At 68.5% G+C, this 11,355-nt stretch overlaps 1 protein-coding gene across 2 annotated transcripts in view; it reads left to right on the top strand.

Annotated features, from left to right (window-relative positions):
- Positions 1–953: 953 nt before the first annotated feature.
- Positions 954–11,355, top strand: part of SBF1 (SET binding factor 1) — a 29,930-nt gene continuing 19,528 nt past the window's right edge. For both annotated transcript variants that reach the window (XM_068970380.1, XM_068970379.1), the window contains exons 1-15: positions 954–1,008; positions 6,988–7,073; positions 7,434–7,571; positions 7,773–7,931; positions 8,016–8,126; positions 8,711–8,816; positions 8,952–9,084; positions 9,168–9,276; positions 9,380–9,493; positions 9,702–9,779; positions 9,897–10,010; positions 10,078–10,206; positions 10,288–10,386; positions 10,480–10,684; positions 10,766–10,878. In XM_068970380.1, coding sequence (XP_068826481.1) covers positions 954–1,008; positions 6,988–7,073; positions 7,434–7,571; positions 7,773–7,931; positions 8,016–8,126; positions 8,711–8,816; positions 8,952–9,084; positions 9,168–9,276; positions 9,380–9,493; positions 9,702–9,779; positions 9,897–10,010; positions 10,078–10,206; positions 10,288–10,386; positions 10,480–10,684; positions 10,766–10,878 — 1,749 coding nt within the window. The remainder of the gene's footprint in view (positions 1,009–6,987; positions 7,074–7,433; positions 7,572–7,772; positions 7,932–8,015; positions 8,127–8,710; positions 8,817–8,951; positions 9,085–9,167; positions 9,277–9,379; positions 9,494–9,701; positions 9,780–9,896; positions 10,011–10,077; positions 10,207–10,287; positions 10,387–10,479; positions 10,685–10,765; positions 10,879–11,355) is intronic.

The raw sequence follows: 11,355 nt of genomic DNA, 5'->3' as shown, positions 1-11,355 counted from the left end.
CAGCCCTGGGATTTCTTTGGAAGGAATGATGCTAAAGCTGAAACTCCAGTACTTTGGCCACCTCATGCGAACAGCTGACTCATTGGAAAAGACTCTGATGCTGGGAGGGATTGGGGGCAGGAGGAGAAGGGGAAGACAGAGGATGAGATGGCTGGATGGCATCACGGACTCGATGGACGTGTGTCTGAGTGAACTCCGGGAGATGGTGATGAACAGGGAGGCCTGGCGTGCTGCGATTCATGGGGTCGCAGAGTCGGACACTGAGCGACTGAACTGAACTGAACTGAACTGATGTTAAGCGTTTCGCCTCACTGAGACCGGGCTCCCGAGTGGGGCCAGAGCCCTCCTCAGGCAGGAAACCCCAAGGGCAGGCCTGACTGGGCCCCCTCCCTTGCCAGGATGGCGGCGTCCGGGACGTCCCAGGGCCCCTCCCAGTCCCGGAGGCCCGTGCGCAGGACTGCGCCTTCCAGTCTTCCTCCGGGCTGACAGCGCGGGCGGGGAGACCCTGGGAGCCGCGCGGACCCGAGACTGAGAGCGCCCGGGGCAGGACCCGAGACCCCACGGCCTGCGAGGGCGCCGCGGCCGCGGGCCGAGCGGGCCTGCGACCCGGAGCCGCCGTCCCTGTCACCGCCTGGGGGCGGGGAGAAGCGGAGCCCCGCCCCCCTGGTGCGCGGCCCAATAAGGGTGCGCCTCTTCGGGCTCCTCCCACCCGGGGCGAGGCCCAATGAGGGCGCGCCGCTCTGGGCCACGCCCTCCCGGGGGCGGGGCGAGGGCGCGCAGGCGCACGGCGCGGCCGGGCGGGCCGGCGGGCTGGGAAGATGGCGGCGCAAAGCCTGGCGGCCGCCGCAAACCTACCCCGGAGCGTCCGGGGCGCGCGGGCCGGGGCCGGGGCCGGGCCATGAGCGCGCCGCCCTCGCGTGCCCGAGCCGCGGAGCCCGCCCGCGCCCCTCGCCATGGCACGGCTCGCGGACTACTTCGTGCTGGTGGCGTTCGGGCCGCACCCGCGCGGTGAGTGCCGGCGCGCGGCCGCGGGCCGAGGGCCGGGGGCCGGGAAGGGGCGGCGGGTCGGCCCCGGGCCCGCCGGGCACTCGCTGCGCCGGGCCTGCCACCCGGGGTCGGGGGTCACGGGGGCCGGCCTCCCCGACGGGGGCCGCGCGGCGTGACGGGGCGGGCGGAGCTCGCCGGCCGCCGTGTCAGGGCAGAGGCGGCCCGGCCGCGCCTCGGCGTCGCCGGGAGGCGGGAGGGCCCCGGGCGGCTCGGCCTGCGCCTCCCAGATGGGTGGGACGGGCTCCCTTCGCGGGGGCCGACCGCCGGACGGCTCTGCCTCCAGGGATACGGGCCGCTCAGTCAGCTGCAAGCCCCTTCTCTGACCCCCGGGGCCGCTGGCCTGGAGCCTGTGGCCCCTGTGCTGTGTCTCAGGCCCAGGAGGCTGGGGGGCGTGCAGACGGGGTTGGGGCTCAGGGACTGCTTCTTGAAGAGGCGGCGTTTGAGCCGGAATTCGGAGGACATCGGCAAGAACTGTGGGGAGGAGAGAGAAGAGCGTTCCTGGCCAAGGGCCTCCCCACCAAGCCTGGGTGAGAGCGCGGCCTGGTGCCCGTGGCCGGGGGCTCCGTGTCTCGGATCACCACCTGTGTCTGAGAACCCTCCAGCCCAGGGGGTAGGAAAAAGCCTGACGATGACATCAGCACCGGCCGTGGAGACGTCGGCGTCGGGGAGCGCACTCGGTGTGCCAGGCCCCGCTCTGCCCCTGCGTGCACGAGTGCGGTTCCTCCTCCCGGCAGCCTGCGGAGGGCTCCGTCGTCGCCCCCATCCGTACACTGCAGACCGGGCAGAGGCTGAGCGCCTGGTCTGAGCCACTACAGAGGGAGTGGGACCCGCGCCCAGGCTCGCCCAGAGCCTCGCTGCGGCTCAGACCCCAGCTGCAGGAGGGCAGGCGCGGCTTTGGGGTGGTGGGGACGGCTGTGCGGTCAGGTTGGGGCTGAGCCTGGAGCCTGAGGGTGGGGTCAAGACCCCCATTCTACCCTGCTTTCCCGACGGCCTGGCTGCCGCTGTCGCCCTCCTTGCCTTGCCTCTCCCGGAGCCTGCGCCTGCTGGGCCCCCATCCTCCTCACTCCCTCTCGCACAGCGCGCCTCTACCCGTCCTGTCCGCCCGACACCCTCGGTGTCAGGGATGGCGTTCTGGGCCAGGACCAGTCGTCCTCGCGTGCAGCCTGCACGTGGAGGCTGTGAGTGTCCCACAGGCCAGACGGAGAGCTGTCTTCTCCAGGACACGTGGGGTGGGGCAGCGAGAAGGCTGTGCCACCTGCGGCAGGGGGTGCACAGGGTCTGGGGCGACCGGGCTGGGTGAGGTGCGGCCCCAGCATGAGGGTCCCAGGACTGCAAAGCAGTGTGGGCTTGGGGGCTGAGGTCGCCGCAGGCTGTGCGGGGAGGCTGAGGAGGCAGAAGCCGGGGGAGGCATGCTGATGGTGGCGGCAGCTGGAGTGCGTGTCAGGGAGAGGAGAGGCAGCCTCGGTGGGCTCCACGACAAGCTGGCTGGAGCCACGCAGGCGGTGGGCACCCGCGGAGTATGTGGCCTCTGAGCGGGACAGGGGAGAACGTTGGTGCCACAGTGCCTGTCGTCCTGAGTGACGGGAAGGAGTGAGTCTTAAGATGTCCCCTGCAGTAGGGCTGGGGGCCGTGGAACCCCCTAACCGCTACCTTCTGGGATTGGAGCTGGCGATCTGCTGGCTGGCCACCTCGCCTCAGGGCCTTCCTTGGCAGGACTGGTCCAGCCTGTGAGGAGCCAGCCCCCAGGCTGCAGCAGAGGCGCGCAGCCTGAGGCCCCGGCCTGGCCTCTTGGTGCCTCTGTGACCTCGGGCCAGTCTTTCGGCCCCTGCGCCGCCGTCTCCTCTTCTGGTGGCGGGATGAGTCACAGAGGCCTCCCCGCCAGCTGCCGTGAGCACGGTGGGGGGGGCACGCACACATGCCACGCTCACACAGGAAGCTCCAGGAAGTGACGGGTGTCTTGTTAACACCGAGCTGCACATGTGTGGACGCTCGTGGCAGTGGGCGCCTTTGCTGGAGCTGGAGGGCCCCTGCCTGCTGGCAGGCCTCGGCCTCGAGCCCAGGGCCACGGGGCCTTTGGGTTCAGTGGAGAGGGTGGGCGTGGTGGGGCCTTGTCCCTGGCTGGCACCTGGACATCTTCCTTGCCTGAGGGAGTATCCTGGTTTTGTGGGGCTACCTGACAACAGGCTCTAGGTAGCAGGGCAGCGAGGGGCTGGGGTGGGACCTTTCCATTCATCTCAGAGGCTGCAGGCTCCTCTGCTGATGAGTTGGGGGCGCTCCTCACTGAGGACCTAGGTTTAGCATATTTTACAACCTGGCCCAGCTCTGGGGACATCACGGGGGCCAGAGAGCCCCCCCATGCCCATTTCCTGGCCATGGTGGTCTAGTCTGAGGAGAGGGCTCTCCAGCCCTGGCCTCACTCCTGACTGCGCTGAGCTGGTCACCTCTCCCCACCCATGGCCCTGCCCCTCTTCTGGAGCAGGTCGGAGCTGTTTGGGCTGGCCGGGGCTGGAAGCCCAAAGGGTCCAAAGCCTCGGGTCAGAGCCAGGCTTGTCTGACCGGCAGGTTGGAGAGGCTGCAGCCCCTCTGCCGAGTCCTGTGCTGTGGCCTCGGGGGAGTGGTGGGGGGCCCTGTGTTGAGGTCTGCGGTGTGGACCAGCAGGAGGGTGCTGTCCTTCCGACGGCTGGGCTGGTTTCTGGGCATGAGCTCTGAGTGGGGGGGTGGCCAAGCAGGCTGCCACCCTTCCGTCGCCTCTGCCCCCAGCACTTGCTGGCCTGGGCTGGCCCGGGCATCGGAGCCTGGCACTGGTGACGGCGTTGCTGGGGATGACAGATGCGCGCTCTGTGCTCCCCCCGCGGGGCTGGCTGTGTGGAGAGCGGCTGCAGGAGGAAGCCCTGCACTGCCTGTGTCCCAGGGGGCCTCTGTCCTTCCTCCAGGCCCCCGAGGCCAGCCCTGCGGGGCCCCGCTGTGCTGTCTGCGTTAGTCCTGTCACGGGTGGGAGGGGGCTCCTCTCTTCTGTCTGCCCGAGGTGGGGCAGGAGCTTCAGCTGCTCGAGGTCCCGTCCGTGGCCTCAGGAGCTGGGGTTGGTGAGGGTGCTGGGCAACGTGGCAAATATCCTCCATCCCCAGAATGCAGGCCCGCAGCTGTGCTGCACCTGGGCCCCTGTTGGCACAGAGTGGAGGTGTGGGCTGGGGTCTCAGAGGAGGGGGAGGGCATCGGGAAGGCCTGTGGCGCGCCCGGTGTGTTTGGGGCTCAGGAAGCTGCCCACACGTCCCCCCAGGAGCCGGTCTGCCCGTGGGGTGGGAGGAGCGGCCGAGGCTGGTTAGCCCGAGGGCCGCGGGTGCAGGATGGAGCTTCTTGGAGGCCTCTCTGGCTGGCAAGTGCCCCAGGAACCCCAGAAGGCAGTGGCTGGGGCGTGGGAGATTCCTGGGTCCCACTGCAGCCCCTGTGTGTGGGCAGGGTTCGGAGAGCTGGCTTGAGGAGGTGATGGTCGTTGGGCTGAGGCCTGAGGGCCAGGTTTGGGGCTGGTGGGGGTCTGCTCACCGCCCCGCCGGCGCCCCAGCCCCCGCTGGCCTTCACCTTTGTCGGTGCAGGGGAGGGCTCTGGGTCTAGGAAAGCCTGCTCTTTGGAGGCAGAGCCTGCTCTGGGAGTTGACGCTCTGCATGATGGGGGCCAGTGGCCGGTTCCTCGGCCTTCTGCCCGGGGAGGGGGCGTGGGGAGCGCCCTCTGCAGGCCGCCTGCCCCCACACCTGGGGGATGCGGGGCCGGGGGGTGGGGTGGTGGTGGCAGGGGCTGGCGTCCTCACCCGCGCACCCCCTCCTCCTGTTGCCTCGTGGCAAGAACTGGGTGAGCCCTGGGTGCGGTTTGGGGCTGCACACAGGCTGGCTCTGGGGGCGTGGATGGGGAGGAGCCCCGCGCAGGGCCCGCTTGAGCCTGGGCTTGTTGAGGGCGGCCCTCAGGGTGGGCCTGGAGGGCCCGGGGTGTGTGTCTGTGTCTGTGTCTGGGTGTGGCAGCAACAGGCACCTGTTCTCCCCACCCTGGCTTGTCTGCCACCTCGGTCGGTGTCAGTGGGGGAGGGGAGGGCAGCAGGAAGCTGAGGTTTTGTGAGTCAGAGTCACAGCTCTGCTCCCTCCCCAGCCAGCAGCCACCTACCTGCTCCCGGCCTTCTTCCTGGAGGGTGGTGGGCTCGAGACTGCAGCCCCGATCGCCGGCCCTCTGGGGTCCTGGGGGGTGCTGGGGTCTGTTTGCCAGCGCCCTCGGGTCCAGGCCCCAGCTGTGTCTGAGGCTTCTGGGCCCGTGTCTTGCAGGCCCGCAGGGGCTGCACGCTTCGGCTTTCCCGCCCGCCCTCTGCCCCTGCTCCTCTGGCGCCTGGGGCGGCAGTCGAGGCTGGTCTGAGCAGATGGCGGCGGAACCTGCTTGAGGGTGGGACGTGAAGGGGGAGGGGTTCTGTCTTTCCTGCTTGAGCTGCTGCCTTGCTGGGTCAGAAACCCCTGTCCATCCTCCTCCAGTTCTGTGAGGAGAGTGGTTCCCTGACTGGGCCCGCATCACGTCTCCAGATTTGGCTCCGTGGAGGGTGGGCAGGAGGGAGGGGTCTCCAACTGGCCCTGCCCATGTGGGCTGGACTGGGAACAGTCCCTTGTGCCTGGAGGGGGTCTCTGGGGAACACGTGGGAGCTAGGAGGCTGGGGGTGCAGGGACATGCCCTTCCCCCAGTCCAGGGGGCCCAGGGCTGCACACAGCCGTGTGGTGTGTGCACGGTGGGTGTGCATGGTGGCCCATGTGGGCAGGGGGCAGAGCTGTGCCCACCAGCTTCAGGGCTCAGGAAAGCCTTCCTGCCCTTCCTGCCAGCCCCAGCCCTCTCTGGCCTTCTTCTGGGACCTTTGCTGGTCCTATCTGCCTCTGAGGCAGCAGGGACACGCAGCAGTTGGGGGCTGCAGGCGCAGGGGTTCCTTCTCGGGCGCCCACATCGGTGTGAGACCTTTGTCGGGCTGGCGGGCGAGGGGAGGCAGGGCTGGGGGCCGAGGGCCTGAGCTGGGGGCCGGCCGTGGGGTCGGGAACAGCTCTCCCCTTCTGGTGCTGGCTTGCTGGGGGGCTCTGACTTGGGGAGTGGGCGTGGGGGGGTGGGGCCTGGGGCCAGGGGCTGAGGGTGGGCGGGTTGAGCTCCCCTTGCTGCCATCCCCTGGGCTAGGGCACCTGCACTCTGTTTTTTGTTTTTTTGAGGCACTCATAGCTTTACTTTTTAAAATTTCCATGTCATTAAATTTTTTTTTATTCGATTATAGTAAATACCTAATGCTGAGTTTTCTGCTGTGGAGGAAAGTGAATTAACTATTCAGACGGTAAAGAATCCGCCTGCAGTGCAGGAGACCCTGGTTCAGTCCCTGGGTTGGGAAGATCCCCTGGAGAAGGGAGCGGCAGCCCACTCCAGCGTTCCAGCCTGGAGACTCCTGGACAGAGGAGCCTGCGGGGCTACGGCCCCTGGGGTTGCAAGGAGTCGACGCAACTGAGCCAGTAACACTACCACAGTTTCGCAGACTCTGCTCGCGAGGGTCACTGCAGGGCGCGGAGCCGCTTGCTGTGCACTGCCGCAGGCCCCGGTTGGCTACCTGTTTCTGTTGGCGGTGTGCAGGCGTCAGTCCCAACCTCCCTGTGTCTATCTGCCCTGCCCCTGGCGGCCGTCAGCTTGGTTTCTACTCTTTGGGGAGGCCCGGGTGCTCTTGGAGACCCCAACCCACAGCCGGGCTCCTCTCCACGCCCCTGGTGGCCCTGGGCTGCAGATTCCTCATGCAGTCATCTTTAGGGACACCGTAGGTCTGGGGGCTGGGGCTGCTCTGCTGCCAGATGAGGGCAGGTGGCAGAGATGGCTCCGCTTGGACCCTCGAGGCTCCTGTTGCGTGGGGTTGTGGGGCTCGGGCGGTGCCCTGACCCCTGCTCTTGTCCTCAGGGAGTGGGGAAGGCCAGGGCCAGATCCTGCAGCGCTTCCCGGAGAAGGACTGGGAGGACAACCCATTCCCTCAGGGCATCGAGCTGGTGAGTGGGGCGCCCCAGAGCGTGGGGCTGAGGGCTGGGGGTGCCGAGGTGGCGGGGCAGACGCTGCGGGCCCCCACAGTGCCTGGCTCTGCTGGGTACAGGGCGACGTCGCTGCCCTGGAGGGTGGGGAGTCCCCGTCACGTCCCTGCCTCACGATGGGGGCCTGTCCCACGTCCCAGGGTCCTTGCCCCTACGGAGCGGCCAGAGGCTCTTCCCTCCTCCTGCGGGCAGGGTGCTGAGCTCCGGGAGGCAAGGCACTTGGGTGGCAGAGCCCGCTGTCCCCTGGTGCTGGGCCTGGCCTGCGGCCCCTTGAGGGCTGGGGGCAGCAGGCGCTGACGGGTGGCCCGCCCTCTCTCCCAGTTCTGCCAGCCCAGCGGGTGGCAGCTGTGTCCTGAGCGGAACCCGCCCACCTTCTTCGTCGCTGTCCTCACCGACATCAACTCCGAGCGGCACTACTGTGCCTGCCTGACCTTCTGGGAGCCTGTGGAGCCCACGCAGGTCAGCACGCCAGGCCACCCTCTGGCTGCGGACGCCCCCCCCCCGCCCACGCACGTCTCTCCCTGTCTGTGTCTGGTCCTCCACCCCACAGAGGCTGCACGTCCCAGCTTGCCAGGCCCGTCTGCGTCACCTGGACCCCTGCCCCCTCCCCACCGGGCTCGGGGGTGTGCGCAGACCCTGGCAGACGGCTTCTGTCCGCAGGAAGGTCCGTGCGCCCAGGATGGCGCCGAGCGGGATGAGGAGGCCGATGAGGGGGGCCCGGGGGCACTGCCCACCCCGACGCCCGGCCCGCCCGGCCAGCTGTTTGCTCCAAAGACGCTGGTGTTGGTGTCACGGCTGGACCACGTGGAGGTGTTCAGGGTGAGGCGGGCAGCTGGCTCCCCAGGTCAGCCGTGGGGTGCTCTCGCTGGCTGGACCGTCATCCCCAGCCTGTGATCCTTGCAGAACAGCCTCGGCCTCATTTACACCATCCACGTAGAGGGTCTGAACGTGGGCCTGGAGAACGTGGTCGGGAACCTGCTGACCTGCGTCATCCCCTTGGCCGGGGGCTCGCAGGTGGGTTGAGGGGCAGGCCGTCGCCTGCAGCCTCAGGCCCACTTCGTGTCCGAGGCCACGGGGTGGGGCCTGGAGGCCCTCGGGGTCCCGCCTGGAGGAGCGCCAGGCCTTGGACGCCCTCCTGTGTCAGGGCCGCTGGCAGCCGCTGCCCCCCGTGGCCCTGCCTGCTTCGTGTCCCGGCTCACGCCTGGCTCCACCCGCACCTGTGTGCTCTGCCTGCGCGCTCCGCGGGTGTGCCTGTCTCTGGCTGTCGGTGCCCCCGTCTGTGCCCCTGTGTGGGGGTGTGTCTAACTGTCTCTCTGCCTGTCTGTCCTGCGCAGCTGGACTCTGGTGAGGATGGAGTGGTACGGACTGTTTGTTTCTTCTGCCCACTCAGGCCCCATCCTCACCCCAGGTCAGAGGCCCAAAGTTTTCTCTGGAGCGCTCCTTGGGCCGGCAGAAGCCGGGCTTGGCCTTTGCCCCTGCCCATCCCTGCCAGTCCCACCTGGGGGTCTCTCCGCCCCCCAGGCTCTCCTGAGGCTGTGGAGCCCGGGGCTGACGCAGGTCTGGTCGGAGCAGCTGAGCCCTGGCCCCTCTCTCTGCAGAGAACCATCTCTTTGGGCGCTGGGGACCGGCAGGTCATTCAGACCCCGCTCAGCGACTCGCTGCCCATCAGCCGCTGCAGCGTGGCCCTGTTGTTCCGCCAGCTGGGTGAGCCTGGCCCCCCGCACAGTGCCCCCTCCGCCCGCCCGGCCAGTGGGCCGAGGCTGCCCTGCACGCCGGGCCCCTGAGCCCATCTCCCCTCAGGCATCACCAACGTGCTGCCCCTGTTCTGCGTCCCCTCAGGCATCACCAACGTGCTGTCCCTGTTCTGCGCGGCGCTCACTGAGCACAAGGTGCTCTTCCTGTCGCGGAGCTACCAGCGGCTCTCGGACGCCTGCCGGGGACTCCTGGCGTTGCTGTTCCCGCTCAGATACAGGTGCCTCCCTCAATGCCGCCCGTGGCCCCTCTGCCCACCCCAGCCCTCGTGGGGCGGCCGCACTGAGCCCCGGCCTGTTGCAGCTTCACCTACGTGCCCATCCTGCCGGCACAGCTCCTGGAGGTGCTCAGCACGCCCACGCCCTTCATCATCGGAGTCAACGCCTCCTTCCAGGCAGAGGCCCAGGAGCTGGTGAGGCCTGCTCGGGGCCTGCCTTGCTGCTCCGGGCCGGGCCGACCCCGGGCCCTGCCGAGCGGCCCGTGGCCCCTGACCTCTTGGTCCCTTTGCTGCACAGCTGGACGTGATTGTTGCTGATCTGGATGGCGGGACGGTGACTGTCCCCGAGTGTGTGCACATTCCTCCCCTGCCTGAGCCACTGCAGAGTCAGACACACAGCATCCTGAGCATGGTGAGGCGGAAGCGGGGCCACGGTGGGGCCGCGCGGTGGGCAGGGGGCCCGATGGTGAGGCGGAAGCGGGGCCGCGGTGGGGCCACGCGGTGGGCCGGGGGCCCGATGGTGAGGCAGAAGTGGGGCTGCGGTGGGGCCGCGCGGTGGGCGGGGGGCCCGGGGCCTGGGGCTGGTGTGCAGCCGGCCCTGGTTCTTGCTGCCTCCACAGGTCCTGGATCCGGAGCTGGAGCTGGCTGATCTCGCCTTCCCTCCACCTTCGACGTCCATTTCCTCCCTGAAGATGCAGGTGGGCGTCACTGCGGCTCTGGGCCCCAGCTGCTGAGCCCTGGAGGAGGGACCATGGCGGGGGGTGTGGGGGCAGGCAGGAGGGCGGGGCGGGCACTCAGCCGCGCACGTGCCCCAGGACAAGGAGCTGCGCGCCGTCTTCCTGCGGCTCTTTGCTCAGCTCCTGCAAGGCTACCGTTGGTGTCTGCACACGGTCCGCATCCACCCGGAGCCCGTCATCCGCTTCCATAAGGTGGGTGCCGGGCGGGGCGCGGGTGGGCAGAGGGGTACCCGAGGGCTGACTTCTTCATGCACCCCAGGCAGCTTTCCTGGGTCAGCGCGGGCTGGTGGAGGATGATTTCCTGATGAAGGTGCTGGAGGGCATGGCCTTCGCAGGCTTCGTGTCAGAACGCGGGGTCCCCTACCGCCCGACGGACCTGTTTGATGAGGTGTGCCCCCACCCCAGCCGGGAGGAGCCCCCCGACCCCATCCTGCCTGAGCCAACCCTCCTGACTCTGCTCCGCACCCAGCTGGTGGCCCATGAAGTCGTTCGGATGCGGGCAGACGAGAACCACCCCCAGCGAGTTCTCCGTCACGTCAAGGAACTGGCCGAGCAGCTGTACAAGAACGTAAGGCGGGCGACGCGAGCCGTGGGCTGGTCTGGCAAGGCCATCTTGCCGCCCCGGCGGGGCCGCTCGCCCACCCTGCCTGTGTGCCCCCAGGAGAACCCGTACCCAGCTGTGGCTATGCACAAGGTGCAGCGGCCAGGCGAGGCCAGCCACCTGCGGCGGGCACCCCGGCCCTTCCCCCGGCTGGACGAGGGCATGGTGCAGTGGATCGTGGACCAGGCCGCCGCCAAGATGCAGGGCGCGCCCCCAGCCGTGAAGGCTGAGAAGAGGACCACTGTGCCCTCGGGGCCGCCCATGAGTGCGTAGCCGGGGGGGGGGAGCGTGCGTGTGGCTGAGAGCTGGTGTGAGGTCAGAGGCGAGCGTGTTGTCTGCTCCCCAGCGGCCATCGTGGAGCGGAGTGGCGGGCTGCATGGCAACAGCGCGCGCCGGCTGGAGGTGGTCCGGAACTGCATCTCCTACGTGTTCGAGGGGAAGATGCTGGAGGCCAAGAAGGTGAGGGGTGCTGGGCGCTCCATGTGGCTGCTCTGGGCCGGGGCGGCAGCTCCCAGAGGAGCCCTGGCCCTCCTCCCATGGGCCACTGGCAGGAGCCAGGCAGGCGAGAAGGGCAGGTGGACGCCAGGTCTGGGTCCCCCTCCCTCCAGCTCAGAGCAGCTGGACGTGGCCTGCAGGGGGGTTTCCTTCAGCATTTAGGTATCAGAACATGTTAAGGGTTTCAGTGGTTTTATTTAGGTATCAGAACATGTTAAGGGTTTCAGTGGTTTTTCTCTGTCTCTGACAGGAAGTAGTGTAGACGTGCGTGCGTCTGTGTGTTTTGTGTGTTCTGATTTGTAGAAGGTGGAGGTCACTTAGCGTTCCACCCTGTGGTGTCCACTGGCGCTTCCGGCCTCAGGACAGCCAGCTGAGTCTGCCTCGTGGGTCGTGGCTGTGTGGTTGTCCGTGAGGCACTTGGTGCTCACACCAGCCCCTCAC

The sequence above is a fragment of the Capricornis sumatraensis genome, chromosome 4 (assembly GCF_032405125.1).
Source record: "Capricornis sumatraensis isolate serow.1 chromosome 4, serow.2, whole genome shotgun sequence".
Taxonomy (NCBI): Eukaryota; Metazoa; Chordata; class Mammalia; order Artiodactyla; family Bovidae; genus Capricornis; species Capricornis sumatraensis.
The sequence above is the reverse complement of the archived record's forward strand: the minus strand, read 5'-3'. Positions and strand labels throughout refer to the sequence as shown.